Genomic DNA, 20,708 nt, shown 5'->3' with positions numbered 1-20,708 from the left:
TCATACGGGGCGCATACGACCGGGAGCAGCCTCGCCGGCCGTTGACCCCGTTGACCCAGGAGACGGCACGTACCACCGCAGCGCTCTCGGGGCCCCACGCGCCAGCGGCGGGGGCGGGCGTGCCCCACTCGTCGTCGCGGGCGCGGAGAAATTCGGCGGGGCAGAGTATATATTTTTCTCGCGTCTGAAAGTGAAGGGAGAGGGGAAGAAGAAATCAAGAAACTGAGTGGAGCAACTCCCTCCCCCCTCCTCGCTCGCCGGTGGTTCTTCTTCCCCTTCGTCGTCGTCGTCGCCCCAGCACAGCTTCCTCCCCCCTTCCTCGCCGCTTCGCTCCACCTTCCCTTCTCCTCCTTGGCTTCTTCTTCCTCGCGCTTGCTTGCTCCCACGGCCGGCCGGATTGGAACTTCTTGGCGCGCTCTGCTCAGGGCGGTTGGTTGCTGCAGGGTCGCCGGCAGCTTCCCCGTCGCGCACGGCGGGCCGCCTGGCCCTGACCCTCCCTCCGCGGGCGATGGGGAACTGCGCCAGCGCCATGGACGGCCTCATCCCGTGGGGCTGGGGCGCCAAGCCCGCCGCCGCCAATCCCGCAGGTACCGCTCGGATGCTAACCGCCGATTCATTTTATCTTGTCTTATTACTGCCCCCTTCCATGTGAGAGGAATATTTTATCTTAGTCTCTGGGCTTGTTGAGGCCTCTACTGAGATTGAGATCTTCACAAATCTATGTGGTCAATTTTTTAATTTTGTTCTACAGCAATCTCTGTGGCCAACTTGATGGCACCCTTGACTAACTAATACGCAGTTGGAGTTTATTTTTCTCCTAATCCCCTCGTAGTTTTTGTTTTGGGGTGGCCTTGTGCATTCTTGATGATTTCAACTGTAATATTCCATTTATATGACTACAGAATATATATCTCTGTTCATCATTGATTTGGCCATGTAGTACTAGTAGTTATCCTCTCCATGCTGCCACTACTGTACTGGGGTGCATATACTTCACCGATATATGATTATGTGCGTAGGGGCTAACTGGGTCAACTTGCATGCCTATACATGTGGCTGCAATGAATCCAGCATTCTTGCTCCTAAAATCAATTCTGTTGATCGCTGCGTCCCAACCACCAAGTGCACAATTTTTCTGTAAAAGTTATGTGCCAGATTAGTTTCTGTATGTATGGCCTCACTTGTTTCATTTCTTTCATGAATAACTACTTAACATTCTTGTCCAAATGACAGTTTAATTCAGTTTCCTCAACTTTCTTACTTCAGTATCTTAGTAATTCACAACATCAAATGCATTGGTAAATTCACACAACACAAGAAAAAGTACTGTGCCATTTAGTACCCATAGTTGTTAACTCAGCGCATCACATTTGCTAATTATGGATGTGTAGGGATGTCTGCGTCCAAGAGGACCACGAGCTCCTCCACCACCGCCACAACAGGGAAGCTGTCGACAGTCAGCACCAGCACCTTCATGGCGTCGACGGTCAGCGGCGGCAGCACCGACGACTGCTACGAGGAGGGGGGCCACATCCTCGAGTCCCCGAACCTCAGGATCTTCACCTTCGCCGAGCTCAGGGGCGCCTGCAAGAACTTCAAGCCCGAGACGGTGCTTGGCGAGGGCGGCTTCGGGAAGGTCTACAAGGGGTGGATCGACGTGAACCCGGCCAAGGGAAGCACCGCCATGGTCGTCGCCGTCAAGAAGCTCAACCCCGAGAGCGTGCAGGGGATGGAGCAATGGCAGGTGATTGTGATCCTGATGAATCGGTTACCTTTATATTTGTTTTCTACTTTCACGAATTTCAGTGATACGATTTTTTTTATAAAAATGGTGCTTTCAGTTCTTAGGCAGATTTCAGTTTTCCTACAATCGTTAAAAGTTAGTGATAGTGTTGCCTTGTAGTTTTGCTCAAGTTGCAATTGCCACATTTGCATGCTTTCGGCCAAGTGGAGAATGCTGAACCTTTGCATTATTTGCCATGGCCACAGTACTCTGGTTGCTTGTTTTTTGTGTATACTCCAATACTATTATCTCACTAGTCATTGAAAAATATTATATTTATGGCCTTCTTGGCAAGTATTGTTACTAATTATTGGCAAAATAGGATTCCATGTTTCATTTTTTATTGCTATAAGTAGTACCACTCTCTTAGATTATCCTTGTGTGTTTTTGTGCATATTCCAGTACTCTGCTCTCACTGGTTATTGGTCTTCACAAGTACTAGTACTGCTTATTGGCAGACAGTAGGAATTTGTATTGTGGCTGTTGCTTTCATTTTATTTAGTTATCTATTTATTGCTAATTCTGGAACTGGTACCAGATTTCTAAGATTTTCATTATGCATTTCTCTAAAAAGGAATTACTATATCCTTTTGATGCAGTCTGAAGTGAATTTCCTTGGGAGAATTTCGCACCCCAACCTCGTCAAACTGTTGGGCTACTGCATGGAGGACAACGAGCTACTACTCGTGTACGAGTTCATGGCGAAGGGGAGCTTGGAGAACCACCTCTTCAGAAGTGAGTCTTCTTTCGGCGGGCAGACGGCCTTTTTCAAGCGATAAATATCCGAAGCAGTTCTCCTTTTGTCAAACTGTTTTTCCTCTTTATGCCAACTTAGTCCGCAAAGTAGCACGCCTTGCAGATGCTGGTGAAACTGCAACATCGTTTTCGTCGCATATTATATATCAAGCACCATAGTCCATAGTGCTATACAACTAACGACTAGCACTTTTCAAGGGCACGAGCATCCACTAAATTGTCTGAACCTAGCCAAATTCTTGCTGCTGCTGCTGCCTTCCATCATTATTGCCAGGTCAATTTGCAATAGAGGGTCAAAAGTAGGACTTGGATTTTTCTTTCATGTTCTACTTTTTGCTTAGCTGTCAAAGATTATTTGTGATCAAATTTACCGTTTAGCTCGGTTGTGGTACTAATTCATTGATGTTATCAGGAGGGGCCATCTATGAGCCACTGCCTTGGAGCCTCAGGCTGAAGATTCTCATCGGTGCAGCCCGCGGCCTCGCCTTCCTTCATTCGTCCGAAAGGCAGATTATCTACCGGGACTTCAAGGCGTCCAATATCCTACTAGATTCAGTATGTACTATTGATGAATATCCTATATATTAGCAACAAACTTTAGTCCCTGAATAATACCCTGATCACCCTGCAACCATGTCATGTTCAGCACTTCAACCCGAAGCTCTCGGATTTTGGATTGGCCAAGCATGGCCCAGATGACGGGGAGTCTCATGTAACGACACGGGTCATGGGCACGTATGGGTATGCCGCTCCGGAGTACGTTTCTACCGGTATGTTCGTCAGTTAACGGTCACATTACAAACTAACACTGGTGCATCATCTGTTCATAGCACTGGTTACTTAACACTGACCACCTTTCATGCTAGGCCACCTGTATGTGAAGAGCGACGTGTACGGCTTCGGCGTCGTGCTGCTCGAGATGCTCTGCGGCCTGAGGGCGCTTGACCCGAGCCGCCCCAGCGAGAAGCTCAACCTGGTGAACTGGGCGAAGCCGCTCCTGTCGGACCGGAGGAGGCTGACCCAGCTGATGGACAGCCGGCTCGAGGGGCAGTACCATGCCAGAGGGGCCTTCCGCGCCGCTCAGCTCACTCTCAAGTGCCTGGCCGGCGAGCCGAAGAGCCGGCCATCCATGAAGGAGGTCGTCGAGGTGCTCGAGCAGATCGAGGCGATGAAGAGCAAGTCCAAGTCGAGGGAGGCTCGGCGAGACAGCCCGTCGATGCCGCGTGGCCGGGGGAACTCGCCAAGGAGTGACGGCGCTAGGACCAACTCTAGGGGCAGATGATCATGATCAGGAGTGTCTATAGGATATGTAACCATGTAACTGATTTAAATTTGGAGAATGTAAAGGTAGACCACCACCACCACACCATTGTTTTCTGTTGTCATGACGAAGTTTGCGCCGATCATGACGGTCATTGTAATAGTGTAGCGACATACGGAGATATTTAGCTGTTGCCATACTCGTACGCATGAATTCAATGATTTTTTCCACTGAAATGCCATGGGTTGGTTGCATTGCATCAGGTTGCACTAAGAACAGCATTCAGACATTATCAGTTATATAATGCCTCCCTTTTCTGGGTCTTGCCAACAACATGCTTCTGTACAAGTGCTGAAATTCCATGCATCTTCGGCTCCGAAGAAAGCAAACATTTGACTCATTACCAGAAAGATTTCACCAATTTATTTTTCCTTTCATCGAACATTTCTGGTTGGATGTTTTAGTTTAGTTGCTGAAAATCATGAGACAGAAAAATTGATTGTGGACTTTCCAACATGGTTATGTTCAAGTGCTGAAGTTCTGTACATTTTCCTGCTCTGAAGAAAGCAAATCTTTGAATCATTACCTGAAAGATCTTAGCAATCTAGGTTAAAAAAAAGATCTTAACAATCTTGCTTTCACCTTTTTTTATCGAAAAGGGGCGTTTTAACATTTTCTGGCAGGATATTTCTGATGCGGTCAAGATTTATTTTCGTTGCCGAAAAAACATTTCTTCGAATCATGAGGCAGAAAGTGATGGTGGACTTTTACTTTCTGCTAGCTTCTACAGATTACCCCTGGATGAAGCTGGTTAAAGTGCTAGACTGAACCAAAGTTCTTCAGAACAATTTAGGCACCCTTTCACTTTCCCTTTTACTTGTTTGCTCCTAGTGGGAAGCTCACTAACAAAGCCAATCTTATTATCAAATAAGGAGCTTTCTTCAGTGGATTGAAATGATTTGAGGACGCTTAGAGGATCAAATCATGCTTTGATGCCTTCCTTGCAGTAAAATAAAACTGAGAATATGATACTGCACTAGGGGAATGGCCGGTCAAAAAAGCTGAAGCTTTGTTGGAACTATACCTACCTGTGTGTGTCATCACTGCAGGAGATATTTGTCCACCCTCTACATGGTTAATATTCTGTATTCTAATAAAACAAAGATTGTGCCGCCGAAGTAGAGTCCGATGTTTATATTCTTTCCAAGGAATTTGCAGAATGCTCTCTTTCAATTAGGAAATAGAGTTAAATTAACATATGAGCTTGTTTTTGGTGAAACAACCAAGCCCAAATGGCGCTCTACATACTCCAAGTAAAAAAAATTATCTCCTTAATTTAAGGCAAAAGTATTTTGCAACCCCCCAATAGATTAACCCAAGTATGCTGAAGTCATGCATGTTCCTTTCCTTCCACACACTCAACACGACATACACGTTGATTGTGGTCCAAGGGTGTATATATCCTCACATTCCATCAATCATCGGCTGACGGGAATGAGGGTTGAGGGGAAAACTCGACGCCAAACCACTAGTTGACAACAATACCACGCTTTGTACAGTGAAAGAACAATCTTTATGAAAGCAAGCAACCCTCTTTTGGACCGGAAAGACAAAGTTGACATGTGGAGTTTTTTTTTGAGAAAAAGTTGACATGTGGAGCTGCGAGACCAAGATCGTGCAGTTGTTTGCAATCACGAAGCATGAGCACGAGAAGAGGTTGAGGTTGGGGCATGCCCTCCAACCCCCTGTTAGCCGAAAAGGACTATCTTGGCTTCGCCCTCGATCTTTCCGTGAAAGGTTGAACTTTTGGTTCTTACTATGCAATTGTGGTTTTACTCGCATTTTTTTATCCACCCATGAATCTCAAAATTAAAAACTACTCGTAGTACTACTAGTAGTAATAAAGTTCTTCATCAGCCCCGCTGCCTTGGGTGTACCACCACATGTGGCCGTAACAGTTTCCCCTTCATTCCCGTTGCGATCCGAACGGAAAAACGGCCGCCCTGCTCCCGCTAGCGCCACCCGGCTATTCGTCCCCCGAAAAATCGCCACCGGCCCCACCACCACCACCCCACCTCCATGGCGTTCCCCTCCCTGTCCCCCAACCCCTCGTCGGCGGCGGCGTGGCGGCGGCGCTCCGGCCTCGTCGCGCTCCTCCTGCTCCTCCTCTTCCTCTCCTTCCAGGTACCCCTCCCCTCCCGTCCGCACCACTCACCCACCCCAACGCACACTCCTATCGCCTGCCCTCGCCGGCCGCGATGGCGGAATGCGGCGGCGCAGCACGAGCCGGCGGAAAAAAAGGGGTTCTTTCCCTCCTTCCTTCCTCGCTTCTGACCGTTCCTCCCGCTCCGGCCCCGCAGGTCGTCGTCCACGTCCCCTCGGTCAGATCGGCGGTGTCGCGGCGGCTCTTCTCCGACCACCGCCACCTAGCGTAAGTACCGCCGCCGCCGCCTCTCCGTTCCGATGCCCGCCCTGCGCTTGAAATTCTCTAATTCTGATGCTGCCTTCAATTTCCAGCGCGCGGGAGGCCCGGAGCTGCCCAGGGTGCGGCGATTTGCAGGTTATACTGTACCTGACTTCTCAGGCCAGGAGAATCTTTGGAACCATGTGTGTGATTGTGCAATGTGAAACAATGTGGGGTTATGTTTGCTTGGGCAGGATGTGGAGGATTTCAACAAGACCATTGCGTACACGGACCAGGATGGCAGGATCAAGCTGTTCAAGGTCACCGCCAGGGAATTCATGTCGTCCTCTATCTGGGAGAACCCTCTGCTGCCAAGAGATAGCCAGCCGCTTGCCGAAATTGTATGTCGTGAACAAACATGTTTCGTCGTGAATATAAATTGAAAAACTATTTTTAGTTTCTAACTCTCAGCGACTTCTTCTGTTATGGTAGAAAGAGACCGCAGAGGAGCAGCCACTGGACACTGGATCAGAAGCCAACAATCTTTCAAGTGCAGCGGTTTCGGCAACCCAAAGACCCGACCCGATAAAACTAAAGCGAGAGGTCAAACATTTATTTGTCTTACATAGTTGTTTTGTAAGATGGTGGATATTCATCTTTGCGTTGCAAATGTTTTTGGTTCACTCCCTAATTTGTCAGTTCTTATTCATTGCTGTCGCCTTGTTGTAAACATCACGGTTCCTGCAGGTATTTCGACGTAGAAGAAAGCAGCAGCGGATTCAAGAGTTGCTTCAGATGGACAAGGAGGCCGAGCTCCAGCTGCGAAACGCAGCCACAAACAGCTCGAGGAACTTTGATAATAAAGTGAAAGTCAGTTACAATATATGGAGGCAGGAGTTCCACCACACAAATACAGACTCCACGGTGAAGCTCATGATAGATCAGATAATAATGGCAAAGGTGTACGCCACCATTGCACGTTCCCAGAATGAGACCGACTTGTATGCATCACTCATGAAGTGCATAAAAGAAAGCAAAGCAGCTATTGGAGATGCACATATGGACAGTGAACTGGATTCAAGGTACTTCATTTAACACCTCTGAAAATTTCAGACTTTTCTTCAGTTTCTTGTTCGCATTGGCATGGAATGATGTATATATCCCCCTCTCTTGTTCTGCAGCGCTTTAGAGAGAGCAAAAGCAATGGGGCATGTATTGTCGTCAGCTAGAGATGTTCTGTACAACTCTGATGAAGTATCCAGAAGATTGCGTGTTATGCTGCAGTCCGCGGAACTTAATATCGACACTGCGAAAAAGCAAAACACATTCCTGGTTCAGCATGCTGCAAAGACGGTTCCCATGCCCTTGCACTGCCTACATATGCAGTTGATAACCGATTATCATCTCCGTGATGGTGTGATCAAGGAGTATTTTCAAGCTGCTGCTTTGAAGGACGAAGAAGATAAAGCAAAGCTCGAGGATCGGTCACTCTATCACTATGCTATATTTTCTGATAATGTCCTTGCAGCCTCAGTAGTTGTCAGATCAACCGTGACAAATGCCAAGGAGCCAAATAAGCATGTGTTCCACATCGTCACTGACAAGCTTAATTTTGCAGCTATGAAGATGTGGTTCATCAGTCATTCTCCCCGCCCTGCTACTGTCCATGTGGAGAACATCGACAATTTCAAGTGGCTCAATTCGTCTTATTGTTTGGTTATGCGGCAACTTGAGTCAGCTCGTCTCAAGGAATTTTACTTTAAAGCACATGACCCGTCATCACTCTCTGATGGGACTGAAAATCTGAAGTACAGGAACCCAAAATATTTGTCTATGCTCAACCATCTAAGGTTCTACATGCCAGAGATACATCCCAAGCTTGACAAGATACTGTTTCTTGATGATGATGTTGTTGTGCAGAAGGACTTGACACCCCTCTGGGATGTTGATCTTAAAGGGATGGTAAATGGTGCTGTTGAAACCTGCAAAGAAAGTTTCCATCGCTTCGACACTTATCTAAACTTCTCACACCCTAAGATCTCTGAGAATTTTGATCCACGTGCTTGTGGTTGGGCTTTTGGAATGAACATGTTTGACCTGAAGGAGTGGAAGAAGCGAAACATCACTGGAATATACCATTATTGGCAAAATTTGGTAAGTAAGGAGCAAAAAAAGTATTGTTATATTGTTGAACTACATTTATCCCACTGTGTATGTTATGTCTACGCTATCATCTTACAACAATTGCTTGTCAGTAGCTTTTATTGGTTTCACTTACTATTAGAAGCTGTTTTGCAGAATGAGGATCGCAAGTTGTGGAAGCTGGGCACATTACCTCCAGGACTAATTACATTCTACAATTTGACACACCCATTGGATCACACTTGGCATGTCTTGGGCCTTGGCTATGATCCTGCTGTTGACATTACTGAAATCGAGAATGCAGCGGTAGTTCACTATAATGGGAATTACAAGCCCTGGCTGGACCTTGCCGTTTCCAAGTACAAGGCCTACTGGTCCAAGTATGTCGATGTTGACAGCTCGCACATTCGGCATTGCTACGCAAGCAAACAATGACATATGTATCATTCTGTTTTGGTACTTTTGTGCCACGAGTTTTTCACCAGGAGCGAGTTAGGTAGAGCAGTGATATGTCTAACATTGTTCGGCATCATAATCTTGTCATTCTTGTGCTTAATAATCTACTCCCTCCATCCCATAATGTAAGACGTTTTTTAACACTACACTAGTGTCAAAAAACATCTTACATTATGGGACGGAGGGAGTAGCTTTTTCTCATGTATCAACTACATGCACAGTGATTTGTAAGTCACAGCATAGTAAATATTCTTCTGCTCATTCAAGGATACAAAAATGAATTGAAAGAACAGTAAATGTTCAACAAGGTAATAAAGAAACCCAACTGTTTATTATCTGGTACTCCCTCCGTCCGAAAATACTTGCCATCTAAATGGATAAAAAGAGATGTATCTAGAACTAAAATACGTCTAGATACGTCCCCTTTTATCCATTTTGATGACAAGTATTTCCGGACGGAGGGAGTATATGAATTACAGGCCCAATAAGTATGGAGTAATTATGCGTAAGAATGTGGAAACAAATGGAGTAATTTTTCTATGCCTTCTGTAAGAAGAAAAGAGAAGCTGAGAGTGGAGAATGAACAGGTGGCTGTTTGCGTAGAGCTTGTGCTGGATTTTTTTTAGGGAAAAAGGAAGGTTCAGTGCTCATTCCCTATGAATACTAGAACTGAACCTGAAGTTCTTCCCTTTGAAGTAGCACTGAACCTGAAGTTGCAGCAAGAAGCTGAGTCAACGAGGGATAGTGCTTCAACAAAGGGGGCTGGAAATGCAACAAAAGGTAACTCTGGAGAACTGACTCAGTTATGTCTAGTGATGTGCTCATGTAGAACCTTTTTACAGCACCCATTTTAATTGAGTTTTTTCTTCACATGTAGCACCTTTTTTCACCTCATCTGGTAGTGATATTTTTTGTTGGTTAATGTACCAGCTCATAGTTTGAATCACAATATACTACCGATTCAAGAATAAATCCAGAGAACCCTTGTTAATCGGCATGTGGTAGTGGTTTGTTCATATGATTTGACATGAATTAATTACTGATTACTGAGGTAGGTGTCTCTGATAGCATGCATCTCTGCAGCAGCGTCACTTGTTGACATTCTTTTTCTAGGCAGTTGTTTGAGCATAGGACACCAAGCTGGATGATGGCAGCCAAACATTCCTGGTCTCTGGTTATATTTTCTGTATTAGTGCTATTGTTTGCTTCATCATGCAGCCAGATGTTGGAATCTGCTATTTTCATGACATTCGCAGGAAGACTTGCTGCATGTGCAAAGTATTGCAGGGTTTAACCCATCTCCAAGTACAAGGCATACTGGTCCAAGTATGTCGATATTGACAGCTCACACATTCGGTATGTTTTGGCATGTTTTTCACCAGGAGGGAGTTAGGTAGAGTAGTTTAGCTTCATAGTCTTGTCATTCTTGCGCTTAATAATCTAGCTATTACCATTGTTGAGGAAATTGTTACCTGGTAACTGCTTGTTTGGCTGGCGAGTAGGGGATTAATAGGCTAATCGGCAAGTTAATCAATTAATCGGCTGATTTATCAGTTTACCGGCTACTCGCTGACCGTACGAGTAGAGATTAATCGGACGAATCCTTGAACAGGGGCTATTACTTATGTATCAACTGTGTGTACTGTGTACAGTGATGAATGGTTAGTAAATATTCTTATCATTGTTGTTTTTAGTAAATATTTTCTTTTATTTGCTCAAGGATACACTAGATATTCTATGGAATATGAATTGACAAAAAGTAATTGTTCAAGAAGATAATAAAGAAATTCAAATGTGTATGCTCTGCTATGAGTTATAGGCCCAATTAAGAATGGAGTAATCATGCTTAAGAATGTGAAACCAAATGAGGAATTCTCAATCTCAGAACCACATGCAGCTTAGAAACAAAAGTCACCCCGAGCCGCGACTCTTCTCTTGCAGAGCCTGGTTGATTCAGGAATTGGTTGACTGAAATTAACTGATGGAGGGCATATGTCTGTCTTATTTATACCCTAGACCACACCAATGTTGGCACAAATGATGACGCGTATAAGGTGGATAATACAGTACCAGTTGATAGAGTTTACACCACAATATAACTACAGATTTCAATAATCAATTTGGAGAACCCATGCTAATCAGCATATGGTAGTGGTTTTTTCATATAGTTCGACATCACTTCACTATTACCGAGGTAGGCATCTCTGATGCCATGCATCTCTGCAGCAGCATCACTTGTTGACAGCCGCTCTCTAGGCAATTGCTTTGAGCATAAGACACCAAGCTTGATAACGGCAGCCAAACATTCCTCAGCTATAGTTACATGTTCTGTATCATTGCAATCATTTGCTTCATCATGCAGCCAGATGTTGGAGTCTGCTATCTCCATGACATTCCCAGGAAGACCACCTGACTTTGCGAAGTATTGCAGGGTTAACCCATCTCTGAACATATCATCTGTCGGGCACCTTCCGGTAAACATCTCGATCAAGGTGATCCCGAGGCTGTACACATCACCATAAGTTGATACCGAAAGCCCTTCTCCATATTCTGCATTGGATTGAAACAATTTGGAGTATAAACAGGTATGCACAGAAGGTTTTTTTTTTTTTTGCGGGGAAGTTATGCACAGAAGTTGTTTCATGAACATATACCTAATCTGGTGTTATCATGTGAAGCATAGGGGGAGCATATTCAGTTACCTGGAGCAACATATCCAATGGATCCTCTTATTCTGATGGAGCTAAGGGAATTTGCAGAAGCTTCGCTTCCACCTTCATTAAGAATTCTAGCGATACCAAAATCCCCAATACGAGCCCTCATGTCACCAGTGAGAAGAATGTTGCTTGGCTTGAGATCGCAATGGATGATGGAAGGTTGGCAACCATTGTGTAGATAGTCTAAAGCATCCACAAGGTCAACAGCGATATCTAACCTCTGTGACAAGCTGAGTGTTCCATTTCTGTTTTGACTTTCAATGTCTGGGTGGATCCAGCGGTCTAAGCTGCCATTAGGCATGAGCTCGAAGACTAGCGCTCTGAAGTCTTGGCCTTGGTGGTTGATGCTTGAACAGCACGTGACGATTTTTACAAGGCAACGGTGCCTAACTCTTCTTAGTGCCTCACATTCATCCTGGAAGCTTTTGTAGGATCCGGATTGCTGCAGATTAAACGGGATCCGGATTGCTGCAGATTAAACACCTTCACGGCCGCAGCGAAATTTTCTAGAGTACCTTTGTATACAGTACCATATCTTCCCTTCCCAAGCAGATTGGCTTCTGAAAACCCATCCGTTGCTTTGTGTATGTCATTGTATGAAACCATTGGAAGGTCAATCTTGGTCGTCTGAGGTGACCGTAGTTCTTTCCTCAACCCTGGCTTAAATTTTGTGTACAGAAATCCAGCTAAAGCAAGAGCTGCAAGGAAGACCAGGATACCTCCTGTTGTAGGGACAACTATTCTCAGAGACTTTGGCAAGCCTTTCTTGGAGCTTGGGCATTATGGCAGTTGAAGCTGTGCTATTCCACCACATAACTCATTGTTGCCAACAATTGATAGTCCAGTTAAATTCCTGAAAATCCCTTCTTTTGGTACTTCACCTTGTAAATTGTTGAAGGATATGTCGAGGTGGAACAGCGATGTTGAATAACCTAGGAGTTCAGGTATTGGCCCTGATAGATCATTATGTGCAAGATACAATTCCTCCAAGCTGGTAATATTGCTCAGGTCCCCTGGAATGCTTCCATTCAGTTTGTTGTTCGTCAAATTCAGCACAGTAAGCCCTTTTATGTTCTTCAAACTGGGAGGGATGTTTCCTTGGAATGAATTGCCATCCATTAAGAGGGTTTCCAGGACTATGCAGCCACCAATGGTTGCAGGTATTTTACCACACAGTTGGTTCCCGGATAGAAGAAGCTGCCCGAGATTTACCAACTTACCAACTTCTGGAGGAAGAGGTCCCTTCAGCAAGTTGTAAGACAAAGCCAAATATATTGAGATCGATGATAGTTGCATAATTTCACTTGGAATTGTGCCATTAAGATGGTTTCTCGATAGATCTAGCTGTGAAAGTTTTGTCAATTTTCCGATGCTTGATGGGATTGGTCCCTCCAAGCTGTTGAAGCTTGCATCAAACTTAGACAGACCGGTGAGGTTTCCAATGGAGGACGGGGTAGATCCTGATAAGTTGTTGTAGCCCAGGTGTAGCTCCTTCAATTGTGTAAGCTTCCCTATGCTATCAGGAATTATCCCGGTGAGTAAGTTGTGACCAAGATGAAGCACCTCCAGACCTATGAAATTTCCAATATCTGATGGGATAGTACCAGATATATTGTTGGCCAAAATACTTAGCTCTTGGATGTTTGTGGATAAGTTAGATATTGAGGTTGGCAATTGCCCTGAGAACCTGTTTTGTTCTATAGACATCAGTCGCAGCCTGCTACAGTTTGTCAAAGAAGTAAGGAATTGCCATTCTCGCTCATTGTTTGCCTCGAACTTGTTCACATCCAGACAAAACCATCTAAGATACTGCAATCTTCCCAACTCTGAAGGGACAACCCCACTGAATCCGTTATTTCCAACATCAAAAAGCTGAAGTCTGGAGATATTAGTCAGTGATGGAGGCACAACTCCAGTGAATTGGTTATCCCCAAATCCAAACTGTTGTATGCTAGGAAGGCTTCTTCCCAGATCAGCTGGTAGACGGCCGTGCAGGTTGTTGTCTGTCACATAAAATCTGTACAAAGATGACTGGTTGTACAACGAAAGAGGAAGCAAACCTGAGAGGTTATTCATGGCTAGCTGAAGGAACTCGAGACGTGGATTGTTCCCAAAGGTCTCGGGGATTGATCCCTCGAGATGGTTAGCTCCCAGCGACAAGATAGTCACCTGGGAGAGGTTCCCGAGTGACGACGGGATGGTCCCGGTGAGGCTGTTGTTGTATAGGTGTACAAGACGTAGCGATTGCATGTTGCCGATCTCAGAAGGTATGCTCCTTGCAACCCCTTATTGTCAGCAATTACCATCTTCCTGAGGCTGCTGCAGTGGCTAATGTTGCTTGGAATCGCACCGGTGAGCATGTTCCCTTGCAGGCCAAGGTACCTGAGGCGGCGGAGGGAGCCGATGCTGGGAGGGATCTCGCCGTACAAGGGGTTGAGGCTCAAGTTGAGTGTGCGGAGGAACGTGAGGTTGCCGACGGCAGGGGAGATGGTGCCGGCGAGCCCCTGGGAGTTGAGGTCCAGAGCGACCACCCTCGATCGGTGCCTCTGGCTGCACGTGACGCCCTCCCAGGCGCAGTAGCTGATGCTCCTGTTCCAGGAGGACAGCACCCTTGAATGGTCTGAAATCCTTTCCTTGAATGCTTCGAGAGCGCTCTCATCTCCGTCATGTGCGCGCGTCACCCCCACAGTGGAGAGCAGGAGAAGCACAAGACATTTGATTCCGACGAGGCGCCGTGGCAGCGGTGTACCCCTCCGCCACATGGTTCTGTGCGTGGTTATTTTCACTCTCTCTTCCTTGGTATGGAACATTGGAGCTACAAGTTCTAGCTTTCTAATACATAATTTGCACGATGTTGGTGTGCCTTTCGCGAAATTAAAATTGTACTGGTACCAAGTTGTCAATGTTAGTGACCTCGGACTGAATCTGACCACTTATGCAGCTGTGTTGAAACTGACGTGCTGTCCCTGATTAATTGCTCCTGAGCTGCACCTGGTCCCAGTGATGTAGTCCAGGAGGTCCCAGTGATTCATCAAAGTGGGGTGCAATGAATAAAATAATCAAGACTATCTCTGTCTGATGGGAACCAATTAGCCTGAATTCTTCTATGTTTTTTGTAAAAAAAAAGAAAACAAGTATAGATGAGAATGTGTGGCTGGAGTTTAGGGGACCCATAGTTGAAGAAGTGCTCGTGTTGGATTTTTTTAGAGAAAGAGGGAAGTTCAGTGTTTCATTCCCTTTGAACTAGCCCTGAAGTTGAAGTTGTGGCATGTAGTTTCCCCAGTGAAGTTGATGATTCGACAAAAGAGGCTGATAGTGCAACAGAATTAACTTTGGAAGACGGAGTCCGCAAAGATATGTACTGGATACTTTACAAAACACATTTCTTGAGTTTTGTTCTTCTCAGGTAGCAGTAGCACCCCTGTTTCCCCTCTTGAATTAGCCCTGAGGTTGCAGCATGCCAGCATGTCGTTGATGAGCCAACAGAAGGTGATACTTCAACAAAAGTGGCTGGAAGTGCAACACAAGTAACCTGGAAACAAAAGCCAGCGCTGAAATTTGGATTAAACAGTGGGCGAGCCGCGACTCATTTTTTTGATTCAGAAATTGGTTAACCGGAATAAACTGATGGAAGGCATATGTTCTTGTGTTCTTTATACCCTAGACCACAGCAATGCTGTCACAAATGATAACGTGTATAAAGTGAATAATACAGTACCAGTTGATAGACTTTACATCACAATATAGTACAGATCTCAATAATATACTTGGAGAACCCATGGTTATCGGCATTTGGTAGTGGTTTCTTCATATGATTTAACATCACTTCACTGACTACCGAGGTAGGCATCTCTGATGGCATGCATCTCTGCAGCAGCATCACTTGTTGACATCCTTTCTCTGGGCAATTGCTTTGAGCATAGGACACAAAGCTGGATGATGGCAGCCAAACATTCCTTGGCTCTGGTTATATTTTCTGTATTAGTGCTATCTTTTGCTTCATCATGCAGCCAGATGTTGGAGTCTGCTATCTCCATGACATTCCCAGATAGACCTGCTGCCTCTGCAAAGTATTGCAGGGTTAACCCATCTCTAAACATATCATCTGTCGGGCACCTTCCAGTAAACATCTCGATCAAGGTGATCCCAAGGCTGTACACATCACCATAAGTAGATACTGGGAGCCCTTCTCCATATTCTACAATAAACAATTCGGAGTGAACAGGTATGCACAGAAGTTGTTTCATGTATATCTAATTAAGCCTTAAAAACATATATCTAATTATATGTTCATTTCAAGGATAGGGGGAGCATATTCAGTTACCTGGAGCAACATATCCGATGGATCCTCTTATTCCCATGGAGCTAAGGGAACTTGCAGAAGCTTCGCTTGCAACTTCTTTTAGAATTCTAGCAATGCCAAAATCCCCAACACGAGCCCTCATGTCCTCTGTGAGAAGAATGTTGCTTGGCTTGAGATTGCAATGGATGATGGAAGGTTGGCAACCATTGTGAAGATAGTCTATAGCATCCACGAGGTCAACGGCGATATCTAACCTCTGTGACAGGCTGAGTGTTCCCATTCTGTTTTGGCTTTCAATATCTGGGTGGATCCAGCGGTCTAAGCTGAAATTGGGCATGAGCTCGAAGACTAGCGCTCTGAAGTCATGGCCTTGGTGGTTGATGCTTGAACAACATGTGATGATCTTTACAAGGCAACGGTGCCTAACTCTTCTTAGTGCCTCACATTCATCCAGGAAGCTCTTGTAGGATCCAGATTGCTGCAGATTAAACACCTTCACAGCGGCAGCAAAATTTTCTAGAGTGCCTTTGTATACAGTACCATATCTTCCCTTCCCAAGCAGATTGGCTTCTGAAAACCCGTCCGTTGCTTTGAGTATGTCGTTGTATGAAACCATTGGAAGGTCAATCTTCTGAGGTGACAGTTGTTCTTTCCTCAATCCTGACTTAAATTTTCTGTACAGAAATCCAGCTAAAGCAAGAGCTACAAGTAAGACTAGGATACCAACTGCTGCAGGGACAGCTATTCTCAGGGACTTTGGCAAGCCTCTCTTGGAGCTTGGACATTTTGGCAGTTGAAGCTGTGGTATTCCACCACATAACTCATTGTTTCCAAAAATTGAGTCCAGTTAAATTCCTGAAAATCCCTTCTTTTGGTACCTCACCTTTTAAATTGTTGAACGATATGTCGAGGTGGAGCAGCGATGTTGAATAACTAAGGAGTTCAGGGATTGACCCTGACAGATCATTATGTGCAAGATACAGTTCCTGCAAGCTGGTAATATTGCTCAGTTCCCCTGGGATGCTGCCGTTCAGTTTGTTGTTCGTCAAATTCAGTACAGTAAGCCCTTTGATGTTCTTCAAAGTGGGAGGGATGTTTCCTTGGAATGAATTGCCATCCATCAAGAGGGTTTCCAGGACTACGCAACCACCAATGGTTGCAGGTATTTTACCAGACAACTGGTTCCCTGATAGGATAAGCTGTTCGAGATTTACCAAATTGCCAATTTCTGAAGGTAGAGGTCCCTCCAGCAAGGTGTAAGACAAAGCCAAATAAATTGAGATGGATGATAGTTGCATAATTTCCTTTGGAATTGAGCCAGAAAGATGGTTCGTCGATATATCTAATGCTGAAAGTTTTGTCAAATTTCCAATGCTTGATGGAATCGGTCCCTCCAAGCTGTTGAAGCTTGCACCAAGCCTATAAAGACCAGTGAGGTTTCCGATGGAAGAGGGGATGAATCCTGATAAGTTGTTGGAACTCAGATGTAGCCTCTTCAATTGTATAAGCTTCCCTATGGTCTCAGGAATGGCCCCAGTGAGCAAGTTGCCAGCAAGAATAAGCACCTCAAGACCTATCAAATTTCCAATATCTGATGGAATAGTACCAGATATATTGTTGTTAAAAATATCTAGCTCTTGGATGTTTGTGGACAAGTTAGACAATGAGGTTGGTAATTGCCCCGAGAACCTGTTCTGTTCTATATTTATCTGTTGCAACCTGCTACAGTTTGTCAAAGAAGTAAGGAATTGCCATTCTTGCTCATTGTTTGCCTCAAAGTTGTTTGCAACCAGATTAAACCATTTAAGATACTTCAGCCTTCCCAACTCTGAAGGGACAACCCCACTGAATCCGTTATTTCCAACATCAAAAAGCTGAAGTCTGGAGATATTAGTCAGTGATGGAGGCACAACTCCAGTGAATTGGTTATCCCCAAATCCAAACTGTTGTATGCTAGGAAGGCTTCTTCCCAGATCAGCTGGTAGACGGCCGTGCAGGTTGTTGTCTGTCACATAAAATCTGTACAAAGATGACTGGTTGTACAACGAAAGAGGAAGCAAACCTGCGAGGTTATTCATGGCTAGCTGAAGGAACTCGAGACGTGGATTGTTCCCAAAGGTCTCGGGGATTGATCCCTCGAGATGGTTAGCTGCCAGCGACAAGATAGTCACCTGGGAGAGGTTCCCGAGTGACGACGGGATGGTCCCGGTGAGGCTGTTGTTGTATAGGTGTACAAGACGTAGCGATTGCATGTTGCCGATCTCAGAAGGTATGCTCCTTGCAACCCCTTATTGTCAGCAATTACCATCTTCCTGAGGCTGCTGCAGTGGCTAATGTTGCTTGGAATCGCACCGGTGAGCATGTTCCCTTGCAGGCCAAGGTACCTGAGGCGGCGGAGGGAGCCGATGCTGGGAGGGATCTCGCCGTACAAGGGGTTGAGGCTCAAGTTGAGTGTGCGGAGGAACGTGAGGTTGCCGACGGCAGGGGAGATGGTGCCGGCGAGCCCCTGGGAGTTGAGGTCCAGAGCGACCACCCTCGATCGGTGCCTCTGGCTGCACGTGACGCCCTCCCAGGCGCAGTAGCTGATGCTCCTGTTCCAGGAGGACAGCACCCTTGAATGGTCTGAAATCCTTTCCTTGAATGCTTCGAGAGCGCTCTCATCTCCGTCATGTGCGCGCGTCACCCCCACGGTGGAGAGCAGGAGAAGCACAAGACATTTGATTCCGACGAGGCGCCGTGGCAGCGGTGTACCCCTCCGCCACATGGTTCTGTGTGTGGTTATTTTCACTCTCTCTTCCTTGGTATGGAACATTGGAGCTACAAGTTCTAGCTTTCTGATACAGAATTTGCACGATGTTGGTGTGCCTTTCGCGAAATTAAAATAGTACCGGTACCAAGTTGTCGATGTTAGTGACCTCGGACTGAATCTGACCACTTATGCAGCTGTGTTGAAACTGACGTGCCGTCCCTGATTAATTGCTCCTGAGCTGCACCTGGTCCCAGTGATGTAGTCCAGGAGGTCCCAGTGATTCATCAAAGTGGGGTGCAATGAATAAAACAATCAAGACTGTCTCTGTCTGATGGGAACCAATTAGCCTGAATTTTTCTATGTTTTTTGTAAAAAAAGAAAACAAGTATAGATGAGAATGTGTGGCTGAAGTTTAGGGGACCCATAGTTGAAGAAGTGCTCGTGTTGGATTTTTTTAAAAGGAAAAGGAAAGTTCAGTGTTTCATTCCCTTTGAACTAGCCCTGAAGTTGAAGTTGTGGCATGTAGTTTCCCCAGTGAAGTTGATGATTCAACAAAAGAGGCTGGAAGTGCAACAGAATTAACTATGGAAGACCGAGTCTGCAAAGAGAATTGGTGTATGTCTTGTGATGTACTGGATACTTTACACACACATTTCTTGAGTTTTGTTCTTCTCACGTAGCACCCCTGTTTCCCCTCTTGAATTAGCCCTGAGGTTGCAGCATGCCAGCATGTAGTTGATGAGCCAACAGAAGGTGATACTTCAGCAAAAGTGGCTGGAAGCGCAACACAAGTAACTTGGAAACAAAAGCCAGTGCTGAAATTTGGATTAAACAGTAGGCGAGCTGCGACTCATTCCTTGCAGTTAGCGGCAGGTTGATTCAGAAATTGGTTGAGTGGAATAAACTGATGGAAGGCATATGTTCTTGTGTTCTTTATACCCTAGACCACAGCAATGCTGTCACAAATGATAACGTGTATAAAGTGAATAATACAGTACCAGTTGATAGACTTTACATCACAATATAGTACAGATCTCAAAAATATACTTGGAGAACCCATGGTTATCTACATTTGGTAGTGGTTTCTTCATATGATTTAACAACACTTCACTGACTACTGAGGTAGGCATCTCTGATGGCATGCATCTCTGCAGCAGCATCACTTGTTGACATCCTTTTTCTCGGCAATTGCTTTGAGCATAGGATGCCAAGCTGGATTATGGCAGCCAGACATTCCCTGGCTCTGGTTATATGTTCTGCATCAGCACTATTGTTTGCTTCATCATGCTGCCAGATGTTGGAGTCTGCTATCTCCATGACATTCCCTGAAAGACCTGCTGCCTCTGCAAAGTATTGAAGGGTTAACCCATCTCTGAACATATCATCTGTCGAGCACCTTCCTGTAAACATCTCGATCAAGTTGATCCCGAGGCAGTACACATCACCATAAGGTGCTGTGGCAGCAGCGTACCCCTCCACCACATGGTCTGCTGTGTTGTGTTGGTTCTTGGTGTGGCTCTTTTCGCTCTCTACTCCTTTCCTTGGTATAGTTCATCTGAGGTACAACATGATCTGCTTTTCCAAATGCGGAGTTGGCACGGTGTCCACAAAGCCTTTCTCCAGAGTAAAATAGTAGCAACACCAACATTTTCCTGTTAGTGACCTCAGACCGAATTTGACCACTCCTGCACCTTTGTTGACCAGATTAAGTGCTGCTAAATTGACCTGGTCCCATGCATCCATGATGCTGATATCCATGGAGGTCCCAGTGATCCATCCATCAAGGTACGCCGCAATGAATAAAACAATCAGGTAGGAACCAAGGATAAATTTTTCTATGCCCTTCTGTAAGAAAAGAGAATGCTGAGAATGGAGAAGGAAAGAACAGGTGGCTGCTTTTCTAGTGTGTGTTGGGTAGTTTTTAACAAAGGGGGCTGGAACAACAAAAGTAACTTTGAAGAGCTGAGTCATGTTGCAAAAGTTGGGCACATTGCCTCCAGGCTAATTACCTTCCACAGCTTGACAAATCCATTGGAACACACTTCGCATGTCTTGGGCTTTGTCTACGATCCAGCTGTTGACATTGCTGAAATCGAGAATGCACATACGTCATTACAACGGGAATTACAAGCCCTGG

At 45.4% G+C, this 20,708-nt stretch overlaps 3 protein-coding genes and 1 pseudogene across 3 annotated transcripts; 2 read left to right on the top strand and 2 right to left on the bottom strand.

Annotated features, from left to right (window-relative positions):
• Positions 1-177: 177 nt before the first annotated feature.
• LOC123167926 (probable serine/threonine-protein kinase PIX13) lies at positions 178-4,036 on the top strand. Its single transcript, XM_044585785.1, has 6 exons — positions 178-587; positions 1,392-1,744; positions 2,383-2,518; positions 2,952-3,094; positions 3,186-3,309; positions 3,406-4,036. Exons 1-6 carry the CDS (start codon positions 509-511, stop codon positions 3,819-3,821), a joined length of 1,251 nt encoding a protein of 416 aa, XP_044441720.1. The 5' UTR covers positions 178-508; the 3' UTR covers positions 3,822-4,036.
• A 1,777-nt stretch (positions 4,037-5,813) lies between these two features.
• LOC123168515 (probable galacturonosyltransferase 3) lies at positions 5,814-9,068 on the top strand. The gene is made up of 8 exons (XM_044586397.1): positions 5,814-5,984; positions 6,161-6,231; positions 6,318-6,360; positions 6,459-6,605; positions 6,697-6,807; positions 6,952-7,286; positions 7,386-8,358; positions 8,503-9,068. Exons 1-8 carry the CDS (start codon positions 5,880-5,882, stop codon positions 8,779-8,781), a joined length of 2,064 nt encoding a protein of 687 aa, XP_044442332.1. The 5' UTR covers positions 5,814-5,879; the 3' UTR covers positions 8,782-9,068.
• Positions 9,069-10,776: 1,708 nt separating this feature from the next.
• LOC123171472 (probable LRR receptor-like serine/threonine-protein kinase At3g47570) lies at positions 10,777-14,281 on the bottom strand (annotated as a pseudogene).
• Positions 14,282-15,143: 862 nt separating this feature from the next.
• LOC123168518 (receptor kinase-like protein Xa21) lies at positions 15,144-16,439 on the bottom strand. The gene is made up of 2 exons (XM_044586399.1): positions 15,844-16,439; positions 15,144-15,717 (listed from the first exon to the last, which is right to left on the bottom strand). Exons 1-2 carry the CDS (start codon positions 16,436-16,438, stop codon positions 15,347-15,349), a joined length of 966 nt encoding a protein of 321 aa, XP_044442334.1. The 5' UTR covers position 16,439; the 3' UTR covers positions 15,144-15,346.
• Positions 16,440-20,708: the final 4,269 nt, after the last annotated feature.

The sequence above is a fragment of the Triticum aestivum genome, chromosome 7D, assembly GCF_018294505.1.
Source record: "Triticum aestivum cultivar Chinese Spring chromosome 7D, IWGSC CS RefSeq v2.1, whole genome shotgun sequence".
Taxonomy (NCBI): Eukaryota; Viridiplantae; Streptophyta; class Magnoliopsida; order Poales; family Poaceae; genus Triticum; species Triticum aestivum.
Note: the sequence above shows the minus strand (reverse complement) of the source record. Positions and strands in the feature narration are given on the sequence as shown.

Bases quoted from the DNA above. Each gene is read 5' to 3' on its own strand.
- LOC123167926 (XM_044585785.1), top strand. From the start codon at position 509: ATGGGGAACTGCGCCAGCGCCATGGACGGCCTCATCCCGTGGGGCTGG. The intron at 588-1,391 runs GTACCGCTCGGA...ATGGATGTGTAG, and splicing joins CGCCGCCGCCAATCCCGCAG to GGATGTCTGCGTCCAAGAGG. The intron at 2,519-2,951 runs GTGAGTCTTCTT...TGATGTTATCAG, and splicing joins GGAGAACCACCTCTTCAGAA to GAGGGGCCATCTATGAGCCA.
- LOC123168515 (XM_044586397.1), top strand. From the start codon at position 5,880: ATGGCGTTCCCCTCCCTGTCCCCCAACCCCTCGTCGGCGGCGGCGTGG. The intron at 6,606-6,696 runs GTATGTCGTGAA...CTGTTATGGTAG, and splicing joins GCCAGCCGCTTGCCGAAATT to AAAGAGACCGCAGAGGAGCA. The intron at 8,359-8,502 runs GTAAGTAAGGAG...GCTGTTTTGCAG, and splicing joins ACCATTATTGGCAAAATTTG to AATGAGGATCGCAAGTTGTG.
- LOC123168518 (XM_044586399.1), bottom strand. From the start codon at position 16,438: ATGGTTTCATACAACGACATACTCAAAGCAACGGACGGGTTTTCAGAA. The intron at 15,718-15,843 runs GTAACTGAATAT...TGTTTATTGTAG, and splicing joins CATCGGATATGTTGCTCCAG to AATATGGAGAAGGGCTCCCA.